Here is a 20335-nt window from a genome sequence, read left to right as displayed (position 1 = left end):
CCATTCATTTCAGAGCTAAGGGGCGGGGGGACTTACTTGACACTGCTAAAGCGAGTAGACAGCTTCATGATGGCAGTGAGGGAGTAACCACGGGTTACAGGGGCGGACAAGTTGGACACAAGAAGACCTTCCAAAACATCCAGGACTTCATCCTCTGTCACCTGTTGCAAACAAAATGCAAACAAAATGGGAGAAAATATATACACTTCAACTTGAGGTCGGCAGTGCACGTAGACGTGTTGTGTGTAACGTTCTAGATGAAATAGTTGAGGTGATTGAGTGCTTGAGGAGGTCTACCTGGATGGGCTCCTCCTCCTCACACTGTCCAGATACCAGCAGGTCTCCATACTCCCCTATACACCAGGATGACACCTGGACCAGTGGTTGCTATGGCAGACAAACGCTTATACTTCAGAAAGATCAGATTCACTGTAACCAGTCCTCCTCAGAGAGGAAGGGAAACATCCACACACTGTTTGCTACTTCCAAATGTGATCTTTAGTGATCCAATAACGTTTCAATCAACATATTCATTGTCAGGTTCCTCTTATTTGCCTGGTTACTGGGCTGTTTCAATGTGTGTTTTCCCCTTATCATACAAGGCGTGTGTATGACGTGTGTGTGACCAGAGATGTCTCGGACCTGTGAGATGTCATCCAGCAGGGCTTTGTAGAGTCTCTGCACCGTGTAGGCATGCATCTCCACACTGTTGGTGATGAGCTGGATGAGGTTGGGGACAGAGTCGTCTCGGACATAGCTCCCCGCCTGGACACAAAAAGGTGTTGTTAAAAATTAAAAAAACATCTCAAAATGGATAATGAGGCAGATGATAATTTTGTATAGGGTCAGCAACAAAAACACTTTCAAGACTAGACACCAAGTGTCTAAGATGGTAAAAAGCAGCTGTTGTCAGATATGATGAGATCATCATTTGCAGTTCAGTCGATGGATCACTCAAGGATTCGTCACTCAACAGTCAAGCATATTTATTTCTTTTACCATCATCTGTGCAGAGAAAAGTATTTGATGAAATTATACATATACCGTTGTCAGGACTCTCATGATGGTGTCAATGTGCCATCTTTTTGAAGGCGCATACCTGTGAGACAGAACACGCATCAGTCACCTCTGCATTACACTGAGTGGAGGATCATATAACCATGAAATGAAAAAAGTTGGACTGAGGTTTATGCTGTCAGAAAATATATGGTTTCAACAATGTCATGCTCTGACGATGGATCACTCATTTTTTTCATCACACAGCATTTTAGTAAGTAAGCCACACACATTAACCGGAGGATGCAGAAACAATAGTTAATCATTGGAGGTGCTTGAGGCCACTGGCTGTAATCTACTCTCTAAGCCTACATTCCTAATGCAAGTAAACTGAGGCATTCCGTCAGGATCTGTGTGAACAGCCCACATGCAAAAACGACTGCTGCCATGGCTTCATGCAATCACTACTAATCCTTCTATTACTTCTCGAACCACTACTACAACTGCTGAGCAACGGCCAATAAACAAAATGAGGTGGTAAAGACCTACAAGCCACGGGATAATGTTGAGAACGGTTTCACATGGTGCAACTGCTTAATGTTGCTATGGAACTAGCAAGAGCCTTCTGATTGGCAAAGACTGATCTCTATGGATCTTCCAGCTCTAACTGGACCAAACCCGAGCCTTACTTCTCTGCAGCCAGGAAGACTCCGGACGCACAGTCCGCTTTGAATTCTGGGTCACAGGAGTCTAGGAAGTAGAGCAGCTCCTTCATCATGCCTCGGATGTTATTCCCATTCACCAGGGCGAAGCTCAGCTCCATCGCACGCCTAGCGAGGAGAATGGGAGGACGATAAGACAAGGAAATCTCTACATCTTCTGCAAGTAAGGGTCAGAAATGTATGTACAGTGACTAGCAGTGTTTTATGTACTAATGTCTATACTGTATGTCACTCATGTTCTCCTCATTTAGGTGTAGGTCTCACCTCTTGATGGACACATCCAGGTCTTTTAGACAGTCCACAATGGTGCTCCGATGCCTCTGCACTGCATTGTGGTCCGTCTGTACAGTCTTAAGTAGGGACGTCAGTGCCACATATCTTGAGGGTGGACAAAAAGACACCATCAAAGTGTTATATTACCTGGGACTTTGATGACCTATGTTCAGATCATTCAATGAATTAGTTCCCCAAGTGTGTTACTTACCTAATATTTTTGTCATTGTTGAGAAGGAAGCGTCCCAGTATGTTGATGGCCAACACCCTCAATCCACTTTCTGATTTGATGTCCATTATGGTCAGTACTGTCTCGTAGAGGATTGCATTGCCTACATTTTTACTGGTCTCGGTGTTGGTTGCCACCTACAAGGGCGAAGAAACCATTAGTCTGATTGTAAGGCCATCTCTCTAGGGCAGTAAGCCTCGAGTACTATTGATTAACCTATATTCTCACCTGTGCAAGAATGTCATTCATTGCTTCACTTGAGTCATCATCACTCCTGCCCAGAATTCGCAAGAGTCTCAATATCCGCACCTGCAATGAGGTCAAGGGGCATCACTGACTGGCCTAGCCAAGTTTATGTTACAGAAGATAAAATGATTTGAACTAAACACAAGGTTAAAGGTCTCACCTGCAGGAAGGGGTCACTGATGCCAGACACGTCATGCTCAGGAGAGTAACCAGACATGATCAGATTCTTCAGGATTCTCACCAGCTGTGGAACCAACTACAAAAGACCAACAGGAGAGGGGTACTATCAAGGGTCAAGGTCTTTATTTCTAAGGAATCGGTGTCCAACCTTGTTAGTGAAATAACTTGACAAAGTATTGTGTAGAATGTGCAGTTATTCTTTACATTCTCTTGATTTAATCGTCAATGTAACTTACATTTCTGGGTTATGGTAATCAAGACAGCATTGATTGTATGAAAACATTCAGTTAGGATGTTGGGTTTTAAAAAGCTAATCGAACTGTGATGTAACATTCAATCACATCTGGATGAAATTTAACCCGAATCATTCTTACCAGGAATGCTAGGCAAGAATATTCATATACAATTTGCACCAATGCGAATATATTTTTCTGAAATATATATTTGTACGCATACAGACACATACCCCCCTTTTAACAGACATAAAACCATCAGTGTCTAGTGAAAACACCTGAGGTGATCAATTGAAAACAGATCCATCATGTTGTTTTCAACATACGGTGATCAAACGAGTTACACATTAGGTTGATGATGACACATTTACAATAGTGAGAGATGTCTAAGAAACATTTTAAAAATCCTGTCATGATATCAAAAAGAGAACACCAACATATGAGCGCTGTAAAAGTCTAAATCAAAAAGACAAAAAGGAACTTTACGGAACACAGATTTGATTACATCTACAGTGACCGTGTGATTACTAGTAACAGCATGCACCAGCTATGAAACCAGAATGTACTCTTACCTTCTCATTCTAACACAATGCAGGAATTGTAACAAAGACAAATGACAGAAAAAATATGAGATAGATGTTAGGGAAGATTCACTTTTAGAGAGCTCAAAGTCATGTTCTGATCTGGAACATGAGGGGTGGGAGACTGGCTCAAGGTTGTTATGGCTAAGGGAAAGAGGTACAGAGCCACTAGAGATACAGCGAGGAAATAAGCGAGGCAAGGAGATACGATTGAAACAGGCCTACTATGAATGTAGAGCAAACCTTAAGGGGAAATGTAATCCAAGGATTCAAAAGGCAAAATATGTTTGAAGTATATCCAAAACAGTCATAGTGAAAGGGAAATGAGTACTTAGAGAGAATGAAATGTAGAGTGAGCTTAGGACAAATGCTTAATTAACTCCCTAAAGATTTGATGACGTGTTACCCAAAAACTCTTGATAGCAGTAATTTCACTAATTAGATGGTGGCTATCCATACCTTTCTGAAGTGTAAGAGCATGTCAGGACTTCTTTCACACATTTCAGTGAGGAGGACAACAGAAGTATGGAGAACACCTTAAGGAGACAAAGAGAAACTTGTTGTTTGAATTAAGGTCAACAAACAGCATCCCCGATGGACAGTAGAAGCTCACAAAATTTGCACAGATTTCCTTGCCAATTCCCTGGGAGTCAATGTCTTAGCAATGTCACAGCATTGTTACTAAAATAAGGAACATAGTCTATGAGGAAGCTGTTTGCTGGTTCCGTTGTGGTGGTTTATAATCTGGATTCTCACTCTTAGTACGTGTCAGTTTAACGTCATTAAGCACTACAAAGACAACTACGGGTATGTATCTAGCATCAACTTGCCCTCCCCAAATCCTTACCTTGACCATTGTGGGGAAAAACACAAAACTGAACTGACAGTTTCTATGGGCAACTTAATCTATCAAACTCGTTAGAAACATATTCGTAGCAATAACGTTGGTTCTGACAAGAGCATCACTTTATAAAGCTGTCAGAACATCAGCCATTGTACTATGACACCCATCAGTGTCTAGTGAAAACACCTGAGGTGATCAATTGAAAACTGAAGGACGCAGCAGCCCCACAGCTCATCAGGAAACAGTCATTAATCCAGCTCTGTTCACTGAAGGACATTTCAACTGTATAGAGGGCACCAGTCCAATTTTCCCTTTGAAGGACACAGCATCCCCATTTTATCTGTGAGTGACCAAACCCAATGCTCTCTGTGCAGGACATAGTAGCCCCCAGCCCCCGGTTGTCTCACCGTGGTTCTTCTCGCTCAGCAGGTTTTTTGTGGCAGGGAGGAACATTTCCATCAGCTCTGGGACCTTCCTGATGACGTGGACTGCACACAATGCCGCCTGGGGAGAAAATTAAAAATGTTTTCCAAAGTGCTCAACTATGACATGCTAAAACAGACCTGCCAACCTTAAATAATTTTTATGAGTACGACTTTACCGAGGCAACACCCACACTGCTCAAATCATAAGAAAAGGCACTTTTTATTTGTTTTTGTGCCTAACAACGATTTTGTCAGAAGACTGTCTCAGTAGGAATGTTAGGCTATAGACTTATGGGTACTTGGCTGCTCTTCAGTATCTAACCAGAAATGCATTGACATTTCTGGGGGGAGTATAGGGGAGATCTCGAGGGGGTCAGTCAACTTCCCACTCAGAAAGTTGGAGCATTTTGCATTTTTGAAAAACCTTTAACTGCCATTTCCTGAACAAAAAAATAGAATGATACATATATAGTAGAGGTCGACCGATTATGATTTTTCAATGCCGATACCGATTATTGGAGGACAAAAAAAGCCGATACCGATTAAAATCGATTTTTAATTTATTTATTATATATATATATATATATATATATATATATAAATAATACAGACACACACATTTTTGTAATAATGACAATTGCAACAATACTGAATGAACAATGAACACTTATTTTAACTTAATGTAATACATAAATACACACGCACACAGCTCTAAAGTGACAATGATACTGAAGAGTCTGCTTAGGAGACAAATACTCTCAACTGTTTGAATAAAAATAGACTTTAAGTTACCTGTGATGAATGTTGAAAACAAAAACTTTAATTTCTATATGCAGGAAATCCTATTTTAATAATGGGCATGGTAAGAATTGACAACCAAAGTGCGAGTCATAATTCCCATGACACCTAGCAAAATCTGAAAAGCGGTTCCTTCATTTATTCCATAGGATATTTTTTAGATTCACTTAAAATAAGGTCCGTGTTTCGTGTAGGCTTACATCACCGTGCCAATTTTATAACTGTGTAGATATCCATAGCACAAGGTAACTCTGATCAGTATTGCCTAAATATTAGCGAAGATAAAAAAAAATAATTGTAGAATGGATTTATGAAAATATGTTGACAAACGTTACCTTATCCTAGTGAGATTTACACGGGTATCAAAACATCGAGGCGGTTTAAGCCTGCACGAAACACAGACCTTATTTGAAGTAGATCAAGACATTCTCTATGGAAGACATGAACGGTAAAATAACGAAGGAACCCCTTTCAAATTCAGCCGCAAGTTATTACAGGAATTATAACACGTCGACTATTTCTCTCTAAACCATATAACCTTTGACTAATCCGGAAACTATCACCTCGAAAACAAAACGTTTATTCCGTTCCGTATTTTATCTAACGGGTGGCATCCATGAGTCTAAATATTTCTGTTACATTGCACAACCTTCAATGTTGTCATAATTACGTAAAGTTCTGGCAAATTAGTTCGCAAAGAGCCAGGCGGCCCAAACTGTTGCATATACCCTGACTCTGCGTGCAATGAACCCAAGAGAAATGACACAATTTCCCCTGGTTAATATTGCCTGCTAACCTGGATTTCTTTTAGCTAAATATGCAGGTTTAAAATTATATACTTGTGTATTGATTTTAAGAAAGGCATTGATGTTTATGGTTAAGTACACATTGGAGCAATGACAGTCATTGATTGATTGTTTTTTATAAGATAAGTTTAATGCTAGCTAGCAACTTACCTTAGCTTACTGCATTCGCTAAAAGGCAGGCTCCTCGTGGAGTGCAATGTAATCAATGCAAGATTGGATCCACCGAGCTGACAAGGTAAAAAAATCTGTCGTTCTGCCTCGTTCCTAGGTTGTCATTGAAAATAAGAATGTGTTCTTTAACTGACTTGCCTAGTTAAATAAAGATTAAATAAAAGGTGTAAAAAATAATAATATATAAAATTTAAAAGAATCGGCACCCAAAAATACAGATTTCCGATTGTTATGAAAACTTGAAATCGGCCCCGATTAAATCGGCCATTCCGATTAATCGGTCGACCTCTAATATAAAGTGCAGGTCCCATGATCTGAAATTAAAACGTTCCATATGCACAAAAAGCTTATTTCTCTCAAATGTTCTGCACAAATTTGTTTACATCCCTGTTAGTGAGCATTTCTCCTTTGTCAATATAATCCATCCACCTGACAGGTGAAGCATATCAAGAAGCTAATTAAACAGCATGATCATTACACAGGTGCACCTTGTGCCGGGGACAATGAAAGGCCACTCTAAAATGTGCAGCTGTGTCACAACAATGCCACAGACGTCTCAAGTTTTTGAAGGCGCATGCAAATGGCAGGAATGTCCACCAGAGCTTTTATGTTAATTTCTCTACCATAAGCCACCTCCGTCGTTTTAGAGAATTTGGCAGTACATCCAACCAGCCTCACAACCACAGACCAAGTGTAACCATGACACCGCCACATCCGGCTTCTTCACCTGCGGGATAGTCTGAGACCAGTCACCCGGACAGCTAATGAAACTGAGGAGTATTTCTGTCTGTAATAAAGCCCTTTTGTTGGGAAAAACATATTCTGATTGGCTGGGCCTAGCTCCCTAGTGGGTGGGCCTATGCCCTCCCATGGCTGTGCCCCTGCCCAGAGCACAGTCACATTTTTCTAGGTTACATTTAGGGGTTTTTGATTATTCTAATTAATAGGTGTCTTTATGTGGATAGTCTAGTAAAAATGTAAACTGGCTCCTTAAATTTTGTTTGGGGAGAACATTTAGAATAAGAGAATAATTAAATTACTGGATATAATGTAGTGGTCTAGCTTACTGTAGGCTATTTGGAATATGAAACAACTGAACAAGGTCTATATCAGCTTGTTTCAGATCTCCATCCTTGACCTAATCCATCAAGGTCAGACTACCATTCATCAACATGACTTGTCATTGGTGAACTGATTATTATCACAACATTACCTACTGTTGACATACAGCTGGATCAAGAGGCCAGATCAACAACTGATTACATCTACATAGGCCTACTAATCTTAAGACAGTCTAATATAACTTTCTGTGAAGGAGCGGAACAGCTCTCTCTGCCATGTCTGTTGACTAAACACTGTAGCTAACTACATTTGTCTTCATGTAGAAGGAGCTAACTACAAAATAGTGATTGTGTGCTTGACTAACACATACAACATTGGAAAATGTATTCGCCGAATAGTTCGTTCTCCATTTTCCCTACCCTTTTTTGTTACACATCAGCGGTATCAACGGACAAAGTGGAGAGCTGCCATTCAGCTCGAGGGAGGAAAATAGTAGACTACTACAACTACGGGGGGCGGGCCGGAGTGGAGAGCTTGAGATTTTTTCTCTTCGCCCAAGTCCTGATTGGCTCAGCTCCAACTTCAGACAGTTGTACCAATAGAAGCGTATTTTGGGGTACTTCGTACCAGCATACTTTGACCTCAAATTGTGAGCATGTTACGTAAAACGAGTGCAGGTTGGCAGGTCTGCTAACGAACTTTAAACTGATCACCTGACTAACACTTCTTTGTAAAGAGTGAATGTGGGCTAGGTGAGAATGAGGTACCTTTTTCCTCAGGTAGGAGTTGGATGTTTTGAGCAGCTTCTCCACCTCTCCAGCCAGGTCTCGACACATCTCTGAGGAGCCCATGCAGCCCAGAGTGCACAAGGCCAGGCCCTGGACATACTGCGTGCTGTGATTCAGATCACTGAGGAAGGACAGGGGGAAGAAGGAGTGGATAGCAGATAATAAAACTTTATTTATATAGCGTATAAAGTAAAAGTGCTTCACATCATGAAATAAAAGTACTAACAAAGAAATATAGACAGGAGGAAGGAGAATGAAAAAAAGATAACTAATTAAAATCATACATTAAAAGCATCTTTATAAAAGTGTGTCTTCAAAAGGGATTTAAAAACAGGCACTGCATCTTCAAGCCTGATCTCTGGCAGACAATTCCAAAGTCTAAGGTTCTTAATGGCAAATGCCTTTTGTTTTCAACCTAAACTTTGGAATGTGGCTGTATCCCCGTTCATAGGGAGATAATAGATCAGAAACATAGGATGGCGCTGATAGGTAGAAGAGAAAGAGGAAAGAAAAAAATATAAGAAACAGGAAGAGGTAGGTAAAATGGACGACGGATAGAGCGGGGTTTACAGGAAAGAAGAAAAATGTGCACGAGAGCAAGAGATTGAGAAAAAGATGCAACAGCTGGTCCGGCAGGTTATGGGGCTGTTTCCGTATCCAACATCAGAAGCACACGCTGCTGGCGAGAGCACCACTCATGAGTAACATTTCTGGCAGTAACAGAACACTGGTGTTGGTGCACATCACCACCTCCTGCAGCACAGCTCTTATCTCTACTCCCACACTACAAATCAGCAGCTGTTCCTGTCAGGATAGTGTGTTTGAGCCAATGCGGTTTTGGCCTGCCTTACTTCTTGATGCAGTTTGTCATTAGTAGATGGACGTCCTGCCTCTCGTCCAACAGTAACATGGCTCCCAAGTACCCTATCCGTTTGTCAGTGAACTTCTGGGACGCAATCAACTTCAGGCACTCCAGCTGGAAAAAAAAAATCATCAAATCAAATTCTATTTGTCACATACTTACAAGCCCTTAACCAACAATGCTTTGAGCAGTTAAGAAAAAAAATACAAATAAGTGTTAAGTAAATTTTTTAAATAAAAGTAACAAATAATTAAAATAGCAGCAGTAAAATAACAAGCGAGGCTATATACAGGGGGCACCGGTACAGAGTCAATGTGCGGGGGCACCGGTTAGTCAAGGTAATATGTACATGTAGGTAGAGTTAAAGTGACTATGCATAGATAATAAACAGAGTAGCAGCAGCGTAAAAGAGGGGTCTGGGTAGCCCTTTGATTAGCTGTTCAGGAGTCTTATGGCTTGGGGGTAGAAGCTGTTAAGAAGGCTTTTGGACCTCGACTTCGCACTCTGGTACCACTTGCCGTGAGGTAGCAGAGAGAACAGTCTATGACTGGGGTAGCTGGAGTCCTTGACAACTTTTAGGGCCTTCCTCTGACACCGCCTGATATAGAGGTCCTGGATGGCAGGAAGCTTGGCCCCGGTGATGTACTGGGCCGTACGCACTACCCTCTGTAGTGCCTTGCAGTCGGAGGCCGAGCAGTTGGCATACCAGCCATTGATGCAACCAGTCAGGATGCTCTCGATGGTGCAGCTGTAGAACCTTTTGAGGATCTGAGAACCCATGCCAAATCTTTTCAGTCTCCTGAGGGGGAATAGGCTTTGCCATGCCCTCTTCATGACTGTCTTAGTGTGTTTGGACCATGATAGTTTGTTGGTGATGTGGACACCAAGGAACTTGAAGCTCTCAACCTGTGGGGGCGTGCGCCATTCTCCTTTTCCTGTAGTTCACAATTTGTCTTGATCATGTTGAGGGAGAGGTTGTTGTCCTGGCACCACACGACCAGGTCTCTGACCTCCTCCCTATAGGCTGTCTCATCGTTGTCGGTGATCAGGCCTACCACTGTTGTGTCCTTGGCAAACTTGATGGTGTTCGGAGTCGTGCCTGGCCATGCAGTCATGAGTGAACAGGGAGCACAGGAAGGGACTGAGCACGCACCCCTGATGAGCCCCTGTGTTGAGGATCAGCGTGGCGGATGTGTTGTTCCCTACCCTTAACACCTGGGGCAGCCAGTCAGGAAGTCTAGGATCCAGTTGCTGAGGGAGGCGTTTAGCCCCAGAGTCCTTAGCTTAGTGATGAGCTTTGAGGGCACTATGGTGTTGAACGCTGAGCTGTAGTCATCCGTTCACAAAACTGCGCTCTTCAGCGAGAGACACATTCACTGGCAGAAACAACAAGACATTAGGTTAATAAATTAAGAAGTGTTCTTTTTAAACATACCTGCCCAAAGTGCGCTGGGTAGCCCAGCATGTGCATGTAGAGTAGCTTAGCCACATTTCTACAGCGGTAAGTGTTGTCTTCCTCTCTGAAGGACGAGCGTATAGCAGCACACTCTTTCTGGATCATCTCACGCTCCTCTGCCTGGGTCCGAGCCGTCCGGATGGTCCGGATCAGCTCCCGCAGTCTGATCGGCGCTGGCATCCTCTGGAAAACACGGAGAAACTAAACATTTGGCACAGGTGGCCTTACTGCAAAGTCATATCCTAATCTGACAGCCGGTAGGTGAAAGTATGTCATTATGAAAGTATGGGAGGAAAATGACAATAATATGAGTAACTTATTTGTTTCTCCAACATTTGTATTGCTTAAGGCATTACTACAGCCGTAAATAGAGGACAAATCCATTAACACGAATGAAAGAAAAATGTCTGGGGTGATGGTGGGTCCACAGAGTGTCTGTCTGTATGCATTTCGGAGTTAAAGTGCATGTAGATGGGGGGCTAGTAAAATCACCTGACCACCACTTCTGTCTAGCTCATTATGGTTATCATTATGAAGCCATTCTATAAGATAAATGCATACTCCTGTAATGGTATTTTTTGGTAGCCTATGTAATGAAAAACATTTGAATAGCAAATTAGCATTGTTCTGTGAGTACAGCCTCAAATGTGACAAGTGGAGAATTCCTTGCTCAGAAGCTTGTGAAGAGAACACTAAGGTTTCAAACCAGTCGAGGGTGATTAAATATTGAAGGGGCACATGCTTGGTGATGAGATTACATTCTCCAGTATTTACATGCAGCCACACAGAGGAATAACAATAGGAGTACAGTGCCCCATTTCTAAAACACCAGCCAGGTACAGACCTGGCAAACACAAGAGAACTCACAGTACCGTGCCTCTATGATGTTACTAATGTACTCCCATTCTAACAAGAACGCTGCTCCATGAGGATGCAATCAGAATTAAATGATTAGACACAAGCATATAATCTCACCCCATTAATGATAGTGGGGAGAACAAGTATTGGATACACTGCATATTTTGCAGGTTTTCCTACTTACAAAGCATGTAGAGGTCTGTAATTTTTATCATAGGTACACTTCAACTGTGAGAGACGGAATCTAAAACAATTATTATTATTTTTATCCCCTTTTCTCCCCAATTTTCGTGGTATCCAATCGCTAGTAATTACTATCTTGTCTCATCGCTACAACTCCCGTACGGGCTCGGGAGAGACGAAGGTCGAAAGCCATGTATCCTCTGAAGCACAACCCAACCAAGCCACACTGCTTCTTTAACACAGCACGCCTCCAACCCGGAAGTCAGCCGCAGCAATGTGTCGGAGGAAACACCGTGCACCTGGCCCCCTTGGTTAGCGCGCACTGCGCCCGGCCCGCCACAGGAGTTGCTGGAGCGCGATGAGACAAGGATATCCCTACCGGCCAAACCCTCCCTAACCCGGACGACGCTAGCCCAATTGTGCGTCGCACCACGGACCTCCCGGTCGCGGCCGGCTGCGACAGAGCCTGGGCGTGAACCCAGAGACTGTTGGCGCAGTTAGCACTGCGATGCAGTGCCCTAGACCACGCCGCCACCCGGGAGGCTACATTGTATGATTTTTAAGTAATTAATTTGCATTTTATTGCATGACATAAGTATTTGATACATCAGAAAAGCAGAACTTAATATTTGGTACAGAAACATTTGTTTGCAATTACAGAGATCATACGTTTCCTGTAGTTCTTGACCAGGTTTGCACACACTGCAGCAGCGATTTTGGCCCACTCCTCCATACAGACCTTCTCCAGATCCTTCAGGTTTCGGGGCTGTCGCTAGGCAATACGGACTTTCAGCTCCCTCCAGAGATTTTCAATTGGGTTCAGGTCTGGAGACTGGCTAGGCCACTCCAGGACCTTGAGATGTTTCTTACGGAGCCACTCAGTTGCCCTGGCTGTGTGTTTTGGGTCGTTGTCATGCTGGAAGACCCAGCCACGACCCATCTTCAATGCTCTTACTGAGGGAAGGAGGTTGTTGGCCAAGATCTCGCGATACATGGCCCCATCCATCCTCCCCTCAATACGGTGCAGTCGTCCTGTCCCCTTTGCAGAAAAGCATCCCCAAAGACTGATGTTTCCACCTCCATGCTTCACGGTTGGGATGTGTTCTTGGGGTTGTACTCATCCTTCTTCTTCCTCCAAACACAGCGAGTGGAGTTTAGACCAAAAAGCTCTATTTTTGTCTCATCAGACCACATGACCTTCTCCCATTCCTCCTCTGGATCATCCAGATGGTCATTGGCAAACTTCAGACGGGCCTGGACATGTGCTGGCTTGAGCAGGGGGACCTTGCGTGCGCTGCAGGATTTTAATCCATGATGGCGTAGTGTGTTACTAATGGTTTTCTTTGAGACTGTGGTCCCAGCTCTCTTCAGGTCATTGACCAGGTCCTGCCGTGTAGTTCTGGGCTGATCCCTCACCTTCCTCATGATCATTGATGCCCCACTAGGTGAGATCTTGCATGGAGCCCCAGACCGAGGGTGATTGACCGTCATCTTGAACTTCTTCCATTTTCTAATAATTGCGCCAACAGTTGTTACCTTCTCACCAAGCTGCTTGCCTATTGTCCTGTAGCCCATCCCAGCCTTGTGCAGGTCTACAATTTTATTCCTGATGTCCTTACACAGCTCTCTGGTCTTGGCCATTGTGGAGAGGTTGGAGTCTGTTTGATTGAGTGTGTGGACAGGTGTCTTTTATACAGGTAACGAGTTCAAACAGGTACAGTTAATACAGGTAATGAGTGGAGAACAGGAGGGCTTCTTAAAGAAAAACTAACAGGTCTGTGAGAGACGGAATTCTTACTGGTTGGTAGGTGATCAAATACTTATGTCATGCAATAAAATGCAAATTAATTACTTAAAAATCATACAATGTGATTTTCTGGATTTTTGTTTTAGATTCTGTCTCTCACAGTTGAAGTGTACCTATGATAAAAATGACAGACCTTTACATGCTTTGTAAGTAGGAAAACCTGCAAAAATCGGCAGTGTATCAAATACTTGTTCTCCCCACTGTATGTGTCTGACTCAGAGATAGAGGGATTGGATTTGTTTTTATAGGTAGGCGGCAAGATGATAATGACAAATACACTGTACTACTTCCCATTTGATAAGTAGACTTCCTGTGTTGTATAACATTCACCAGAGGCCAGCAATGTACAGCAGGTTGACCACCTAGTCTGTATGTGCACACAACTACCACAATCCAGTGGCCTCTGGTCAAGAAGAGGAAGCCTGCATGTTGGATCTACACACTAGTTGACTAAAATCGGTCTCATGCCCATTTCAGAGGATCAAATATACAAAACAGGTAAATGAGACCTTGACTAAGTCAAGAGTACAGTATGAAGACAGGTTAAAACTGCTTCTCCCCGATCACACTTGTAGGCGATGTCATGGAAAATTTGGCTAGCTAAATTTGGCTAGCTAAGCTCATGCGTAGAAACACGTCATTGGGTCTAACGGTCATCTCGCACCGAACTGCGTAGTTTTTGACGAAAATGTAAATGTGTCAGTTTGTCACTTTCACAAGGTTGAAGTAATAACATGTTCAACTACTTAGGACATTTTTTATAATCTAGGATGCCTTTAGACTTTGAGAAAATTAACAACCAAGGAAGAATTTCACTTCCCTTATTGAATTCTCATACCACGGCCTGGTCTGTTTGTTCCGTTCCGCAAGCGTTCCCGAAGTCTCACGATGTTGCGCCCCTGGGTTTAGAAACTCTGCGTTAAAACCCTGCAGGAATTCGTTGGGTAAATGGTGCATGAGCACTGAGCTGCATCACAATCCTTCATGAATTGTCTGCTAGTGAGGATGAGCCCAGCGGTGGTGTGAGAGCAATCCGGAAGCACAGAGGAAGGATTGCTCTCTTGGCAGTTAAGAGATAGTGACAAAATTGCTCAATAGGCTTTTATCTTTAAAGATTCAGTAGAGAAAGAAGTAACAAACTGGCACAATCAGAGCCATGGATATGCGGTCTCCCTTGAGGGGAAACTATGAATGTGTAATAACTACACATGAAACACAGATGCCAAGTCATATGATGTGACTCTTACGACAAAAGACCAACAGATCTCGGCATTCCAAAGGCACGTCGTCATTGGGTGTGCTAAACAAACTTTACTTCCTGCTTTCAGAAACCCCTACAGCAATGACACGTTTGACTTTCAACACCTGAGTTAAAGCAATTAACACTGCGGCCTACCCTCTAGTGTGGTACATTCAGAAAGTGTACACTTACAGTACTACAGCCAGACACAGCAGAGTGACAGAGGATGTAAGAGAAACCCTGGGCAGGCTGAACAAAGTCAAGGGCCTGGCACCAGCAGTGGGTCTGGAGGAGGCCTTGTTTATTGCAGTGAAGGGCCTGGTGAGAGGGGTGTGTGTTAATGCACCACCGCCACAACAGGGGATCCATCACGCGCACTATGCCAGGAACAAACAGGGAAAGTTATTACCGCTGGCTCCTGCATGCAGAGAAGATGTGTGTTTTATGGCTTCCCATCTCAAAAGAAGCAGGGCTCTTATCTGTTAGCATGGATAATGTAATTAAGCAGTTACAGCAAGAGGGATGACAGTAATTAGTTGCTGAACAAAGCTATTTTCTGCATCTAGCCGCCTCAGAGCTGATGTTGTTACTGAAAAAAGAATGCACAGAGCAGAGACCCTCTTAGAACTAGGGAAAATATAAAGGCTGTACACACAAAAAGGTCCAACAGATTACAGACAATCCAATAATAACACCAGTTATGTTGTCACATCAAAGACTTTTTCCAAAACCAGGGTATACGGTATTACCGTTAGTGCACACAAATGGTTATATTTCTTTAAAAAATATATATATATATATTTAGGCAACATGGATCTTAATCCAGGAGGGAATTGATTGTCTCTGCTGTAACCAACAAGCATTATCTTGACATCTAGCCCCTTAGAAAACCAAATGCATAGCTGGGGCCCTGAGCTGGATATAATTATCTAAGATGTGCCAAATTTAAGTTAACTTACACTCACCGGCAGGTTTATTACGTACACCAATCCAGAACAGCCTGAATTATTTGGGGTATTCTACAAGGTGTCAAACGTTCCACAGGGATGTGGGTCCATGCTAACGCGATGGCATCACGCAGATGCTGCAGATTGGACGGCGGTCCAGTCATGCTGCGTACAGCCCGTTACATCTCATCCCAAACATGCTCTATTGGGTTGAGGTCTGGGGACTGTGCAGGCCACTCAAGTAAACTAAACTTGCAGTCATGTTCCAGGCAATGTTTTTCCAGTCATCAATTGTCCAGTGTTGGTGATCGTTTGCCCACTGGATCCACTTCTTGTTTATAGCGTACAGGAGTGGAACACGGTGTAGTCGTCTGCTGAAATTGCCCATCCGCGACGAGGATCAACCAGTTGTGCTTTCCGAGATGCCGTTCTGAACACCACAATTGTACTGCGCTATTGTACTGCGCTGCTACTCGTTCTCAGAGAAAAAAACGACAGTTGATTAACACATCTGAACAAAGTGGACAGGCTAGCAAACTGTCCAAACAGCTAGAGATGGACAGAAGGGTGTGTTCATAACAATTCAACTGTCCTACCTTGTTAACTAGCAAATAGATCCAATTTGGTTAAACTTCAAATAGAAATTAGCTGGCTACCCACTGGCACGTGAGCTTGCGCTTGAGAGATTGTTCATTTTCTATAATGCTTGCTACAAGTGTCATTATTAGTGATTTGTGCATTATAATTGGTTCAAGTTCAATTTGTTAAAAAAATTATAAAAAAGGGCATTTTCATAGACTTGAAAGCCAGTTTACTGATTATTGCAAAAAGGCAGGTTAAACTATTGTTACAAAATAATTAGTGGGTCTTGTGGAAGGCTTAAATGTAGCCTAGGTAACTTCACAAGCCCTCAATTCATTAGATTATTGCTGACTGTTTGACCTTTAAATTGTATAGCAAAGCTTATTTAGATTAAAAAAACATATTTTTTAAATTGAGATATACACTATATATACACACAAAAGCATGTGGACACCCCTTCAAATTAGAGGATTCGGCTATTTCAAGCACACACGTTGCTGACAGGTGTATAAAATCAAGCACGCAGCCTGCAATCTCCTAGACAAACATTGGCAGTAGAATGGCCTGTACTGAAAAGCTCAGTGACTTTCAACATGGAAACATCATAAGCTGCCACCTTTCCAACAAGTCAGTTTGTAAAATGTTCTGCTCTGCTAGACTGCTCCGGTCAACTGTAAGTGCTGTTATTGCGAAGTGGAAACGTCTAGGAGTATCAACGGCTCAGCCGTTGTGGTAGGCCACACAAGCTCACAGAATGGGACACGTATCACATAAAAATCATCTGTCCTCAGTTGCAACACTCACTACCGAGTTCCAAACTGCTACTGGAAGCAACATCAGCATAATAACTGTTTATCGGGAGCTTCATGAAGTGGGTTTCCATGGCCGAGCAGCCACAAGGCTAAGATCACCACGCGCAATGGTTTCATAACAATCGGTAATCAGCATTTTTGGACGCCGATTATATTGCAATCCACGAGGAGACTGCGTGGCAGGCTGACCACCTGTTAAGCTAGTGCAGGCAGCGAGGAGCCATGGTAAGTTGCTCGCTAGCATTAAACTTATCTTATAAAAAAACAATACATCTTAACATATTCACTAGTTAACTACACATGGTTGATGATATTACTAGGTTAACTAGCTTGTCCAGCGTTGCATCAATGCGGTGCCTGAAATTGTGTCACTTCTCTTGCGTTCATTGTAAGCAGAGTCAGGGTATATGCAGCAGTTTGGGTCGCCTGGCTCGTTGCAAACTGTGTGAAGACTATTTCTTCCTAACAAAGACCATAATTCATTTGCCAGACTTTTACATAATTATGACATAACATTGAAGGTTGTGCAATGTAACAGCAATATTTAGACTTAGGGTTGCCACCCATTCGATAAACTACGTAACGGTTCCGTATTTCACTGAAAGAATAAACGTTTTGTTTTCGAAATGATAATTTCCGGATTTGACCATATTAATGACCAAAGGCTCGTATTTCTGTGTTTATTATAATTAAGTCTCTGATTTGATGTAGCAGTCTGACTGAGCGGTGGTAGGCAGCAGCAGGCTCGTAAACATGAATTCAAACAGCACTTTCCTGCGTTTGCCAGCAGCTCTTCACAATATTTGAAGCACAGCGCTGTTTATGACTTCAAGCCTATCAACTCCCGAGATTAGCCTGGCAATACTAAAGTGCCTATAAGAACATCCAATAGTCAAAGGTCTATGAAATACAAATGGTATAGAGAGAAGTAGTTCTATAATAACTACAACCTAAAACTTCTTAACTGGGAATATTGAAGACTCATGTTAAAAGGAACCCCCAGCTTCATATGTTCTCATGTTCTGAGCAAGGAACTAAAACGTTCGCTTTTTTACATGGCACATATTGCACTTTTACCTCCTTCTCCAACACTGTGTTTTTGCATTATTTAAACCAAATTGAACATATTTCATTACTTATTTGAGACTAAGTAGCTTTTATTTATGTATTATATTAAGTTAAAATAAAAGTGTTCATTGTTCATTCAGTATTGTTGCAATTGTCATTATTACAAATATATATATATATATATATATATATATATATATATATATATATATATATATATAAAATGGGGTAAAAAAAATAATAAAACGTCCGATTAATCGGTATCGGCTTCTTTTGGTCCTCCAATAAATCGGTATCGGCTTTTTTTGGCCCTCCAATAAATCGGTATCGGCGTTGAAAAATCATAATCGGTCGACCTCTAGTGTAAAGCTCACTGCTATTGGACTCTGGAGAAGTGGAAACATGTTCTCTGGAGTAATGAATCACGCTTCATCATCTGGCAGTCCGACGGACGAATCTGGGTTTCGCGGATGCCAGAACGCTACCTGCCCCAATGCATAGTGCCAATTGTAAAGTTTGGCGGAGGAGGAACAATGGGCTAGGCCCCTCAGTTCCATCGAATTGAAATATTAACGCAACAGCATACAATGACATTCTAGACGATTCTGTGCTTCCAACTTTGTGGCAACAGTTTGGGGAAGGCCCTTTCCTGTTCCAGCATGACAATGCCCCCATGCACAAAGCGAGGTCCATACAGAAATGGTTTGTCGAGATCATGTGGAAGAACTTGACTGGCCTGCAGAGAGCCCTAACCTCAACCCCATCGAACATCTTTGGGATGAATTGGAACGCCGAGTGCGAGCCAGGCCTAATCGCCCAACATCAGTGCCCGACCTCACTTATGCTCGTGGCTGAATGGAAGCAAGTCCCCACAGCAATGTTCCAACAACTAGTGGAAAGCCTTCCCAGAAGAGTGGAGGCTATTATAGCAGCAAAAGGGGGACCAACTCCATGTTAATGCCCATGATTTTGAAATGAGATGTTTGACGAGCAGGTGTCCACATACCTTTGGTCATATAGTGTACATTGTGAATAGCCCATATATTTGTAAAAAAAACTACAAATTTTCAGGCCATATTGCCCAGTCTACCGTGGAGTCTGGAGGAAATGAAATGGAACAAGGAAAGTGCAGAAAAAGGAACATAGTTGCATGAGCCAGTATGTTGATAATGTAAGAAGTCACAGTGATCAAAGTGCAATGGAAGGTCAGTGCACATTCCAAAAGAGCAGGGGGACTCGGACTTCCTCCTTTCCATTAAAATTGAAACTGGGCAGCATAGATGAGATCCCATGGTAAATCGTACATGGCTTAGAGGTGTTCTTCTTAGGCACAATGCATTAGCAACCTCCGTCGCTACCCTGGTAGCACAAGAAAGTACAATTAACTGCAACAAGTAATTCACACCCTATAGTCCAGCAATCTGTTTAAATGCATGAATCATGACAACACACATTCAGCACCTAGGCTTAATGACTCGAGCAAAACAAATGCTTATATTTCCTGTGACTGACAAGTAACCAAAGCCCCAATCAGCCTCTGTGCTCATAAGTGTGCGCACACAACAGATATGGAAAATCCAGTCTGCTAGACTAACAAAGACTTTGAGGAAATTTTGGTTCTACTACAACGTTGCAATAGCTTTTATAGGCACACATTCTTTTATTACCGTAATTACAACATGAAAGACATAACTTTTTCTTTATTATGTCCCCAAAAGCTGGCACAAAAGATGCATTTGGTCTCGACAGAAAGGACGGGTTGAGCACAATAGATGGATTAGGAAGACCATAGGTGGAGAAAGTTTGCACTTGCTGAACTGTTGGGCAGCTACCACCAAAGAAGCACTCACCAACATCCGCTTTGCTCAGCCTTACTTACTCTCCCAGGACAAAAACAGTACTGTTCAGCTGTATGGCCACGCTACAGATTTTAGTCCCGCTATATTTCACAGGAGCTTGGACAGCCAACACTGTCATTTGGTCAAGCCAAGTGACGCAAACATTGCTGTCAAATGGAATGACTGACGTGAGGCATTATCCTGATCAATTAGAGGGGGTGGATCTCAAACACCCCTGAACTTATTCCTGTCCCAGTTGAATTAGGCCCTTGTCCTCCACATGCATACTGATGCATTTGATCATGCTACTTAAGACTGCTTTGGGAAC

The 20335-nt window shown here is 42.6% G+C and overlaps 1 protein-coding gene across 2 annotated transcripts in view; it reads right to left on the bottom strand.

The window, feature by feature from the left end:
* The window catches only part of LOC129854265 (AP-1 complex subunit gamma-1-like), a 30820-nt gene that overhangs the window by 8217 nt on the left and 2268 nt on the right, over positions 1 to 20335 (bottom strand). Inside the window, exons 2-15 of one of the 2 annotated variants that reach the window (XM_055921106.1) lie at positions 10652 to 10853; positions 9206 to 9330; positions 8334 to 8475; positions 4712 to 4808; positions 3920 to 3996; positions 2627 to 2722; positions 2449 to 2529; positions 2203 to 2357; positions 1983 to 2096; positions 1686 to 1826; positions 1045 to 1099; positions 643 to 765; positions 298 to 387; positions 37 to 161 (exon numbers count right to left, since the gene is read on the bottom strand). In XM_055921106.1, coding sequence (XP_055777081.1) covers positions 37 to 161; positions 298 to 387; positions 643 to 765; positions 1045 to 1099; positions 1686 to 1826; positions 1983 to 2096; positions 2203 to 2357; positions 2449 to 2529; positions 2627 to 2722; positions 3920 to 3996; positions 4712 to 4808; positions 8334 to 8475; positions 9206 to 9330; positions 10652 to 10852 — 1622 coding nt within the window. In that variant the 5' untranslated portion in view covers position 10853. Of the gene's footprint in view, positions 1 to 36; positions 162 to 297; positions 388 to 642; positions 766 to 1044; positions 1100 to 1685; positions 1827 to 1982; positions 2097 to 2202; positions 2358 to 2448; positions 2530 to 2626; positions 2723 to 3919; positions 3997 to 4711; positions 4809 to 8333; positions 8476 to 9205; positions 9331 to 10651; positions 10856 to 20335 lie in introns of both variants that reach the window. The other variant, XM_055921105.1, reaches the window with a different exon arrangement.

This window comes from Salvelinus fontinalis, chromosome 4 (assembly GCF_029448725.1).
Source record: "Salvelinus fontinalis isolate EN_2023a chromosome 4, ASM2944872v1, whole genome shotgun sequence".
Classification (NCBI taxonomy): Eukaryota; Metazoa; Chordata; class Actinopteri; order Salmoniformes; family Salmonidae; genus Salvelinus; species Salvelinus fontinalis.
Note: the sequence above shows the minus strand (reverse complement) of the source record. Positions and strands in the feature narration are given on the sequence as shown.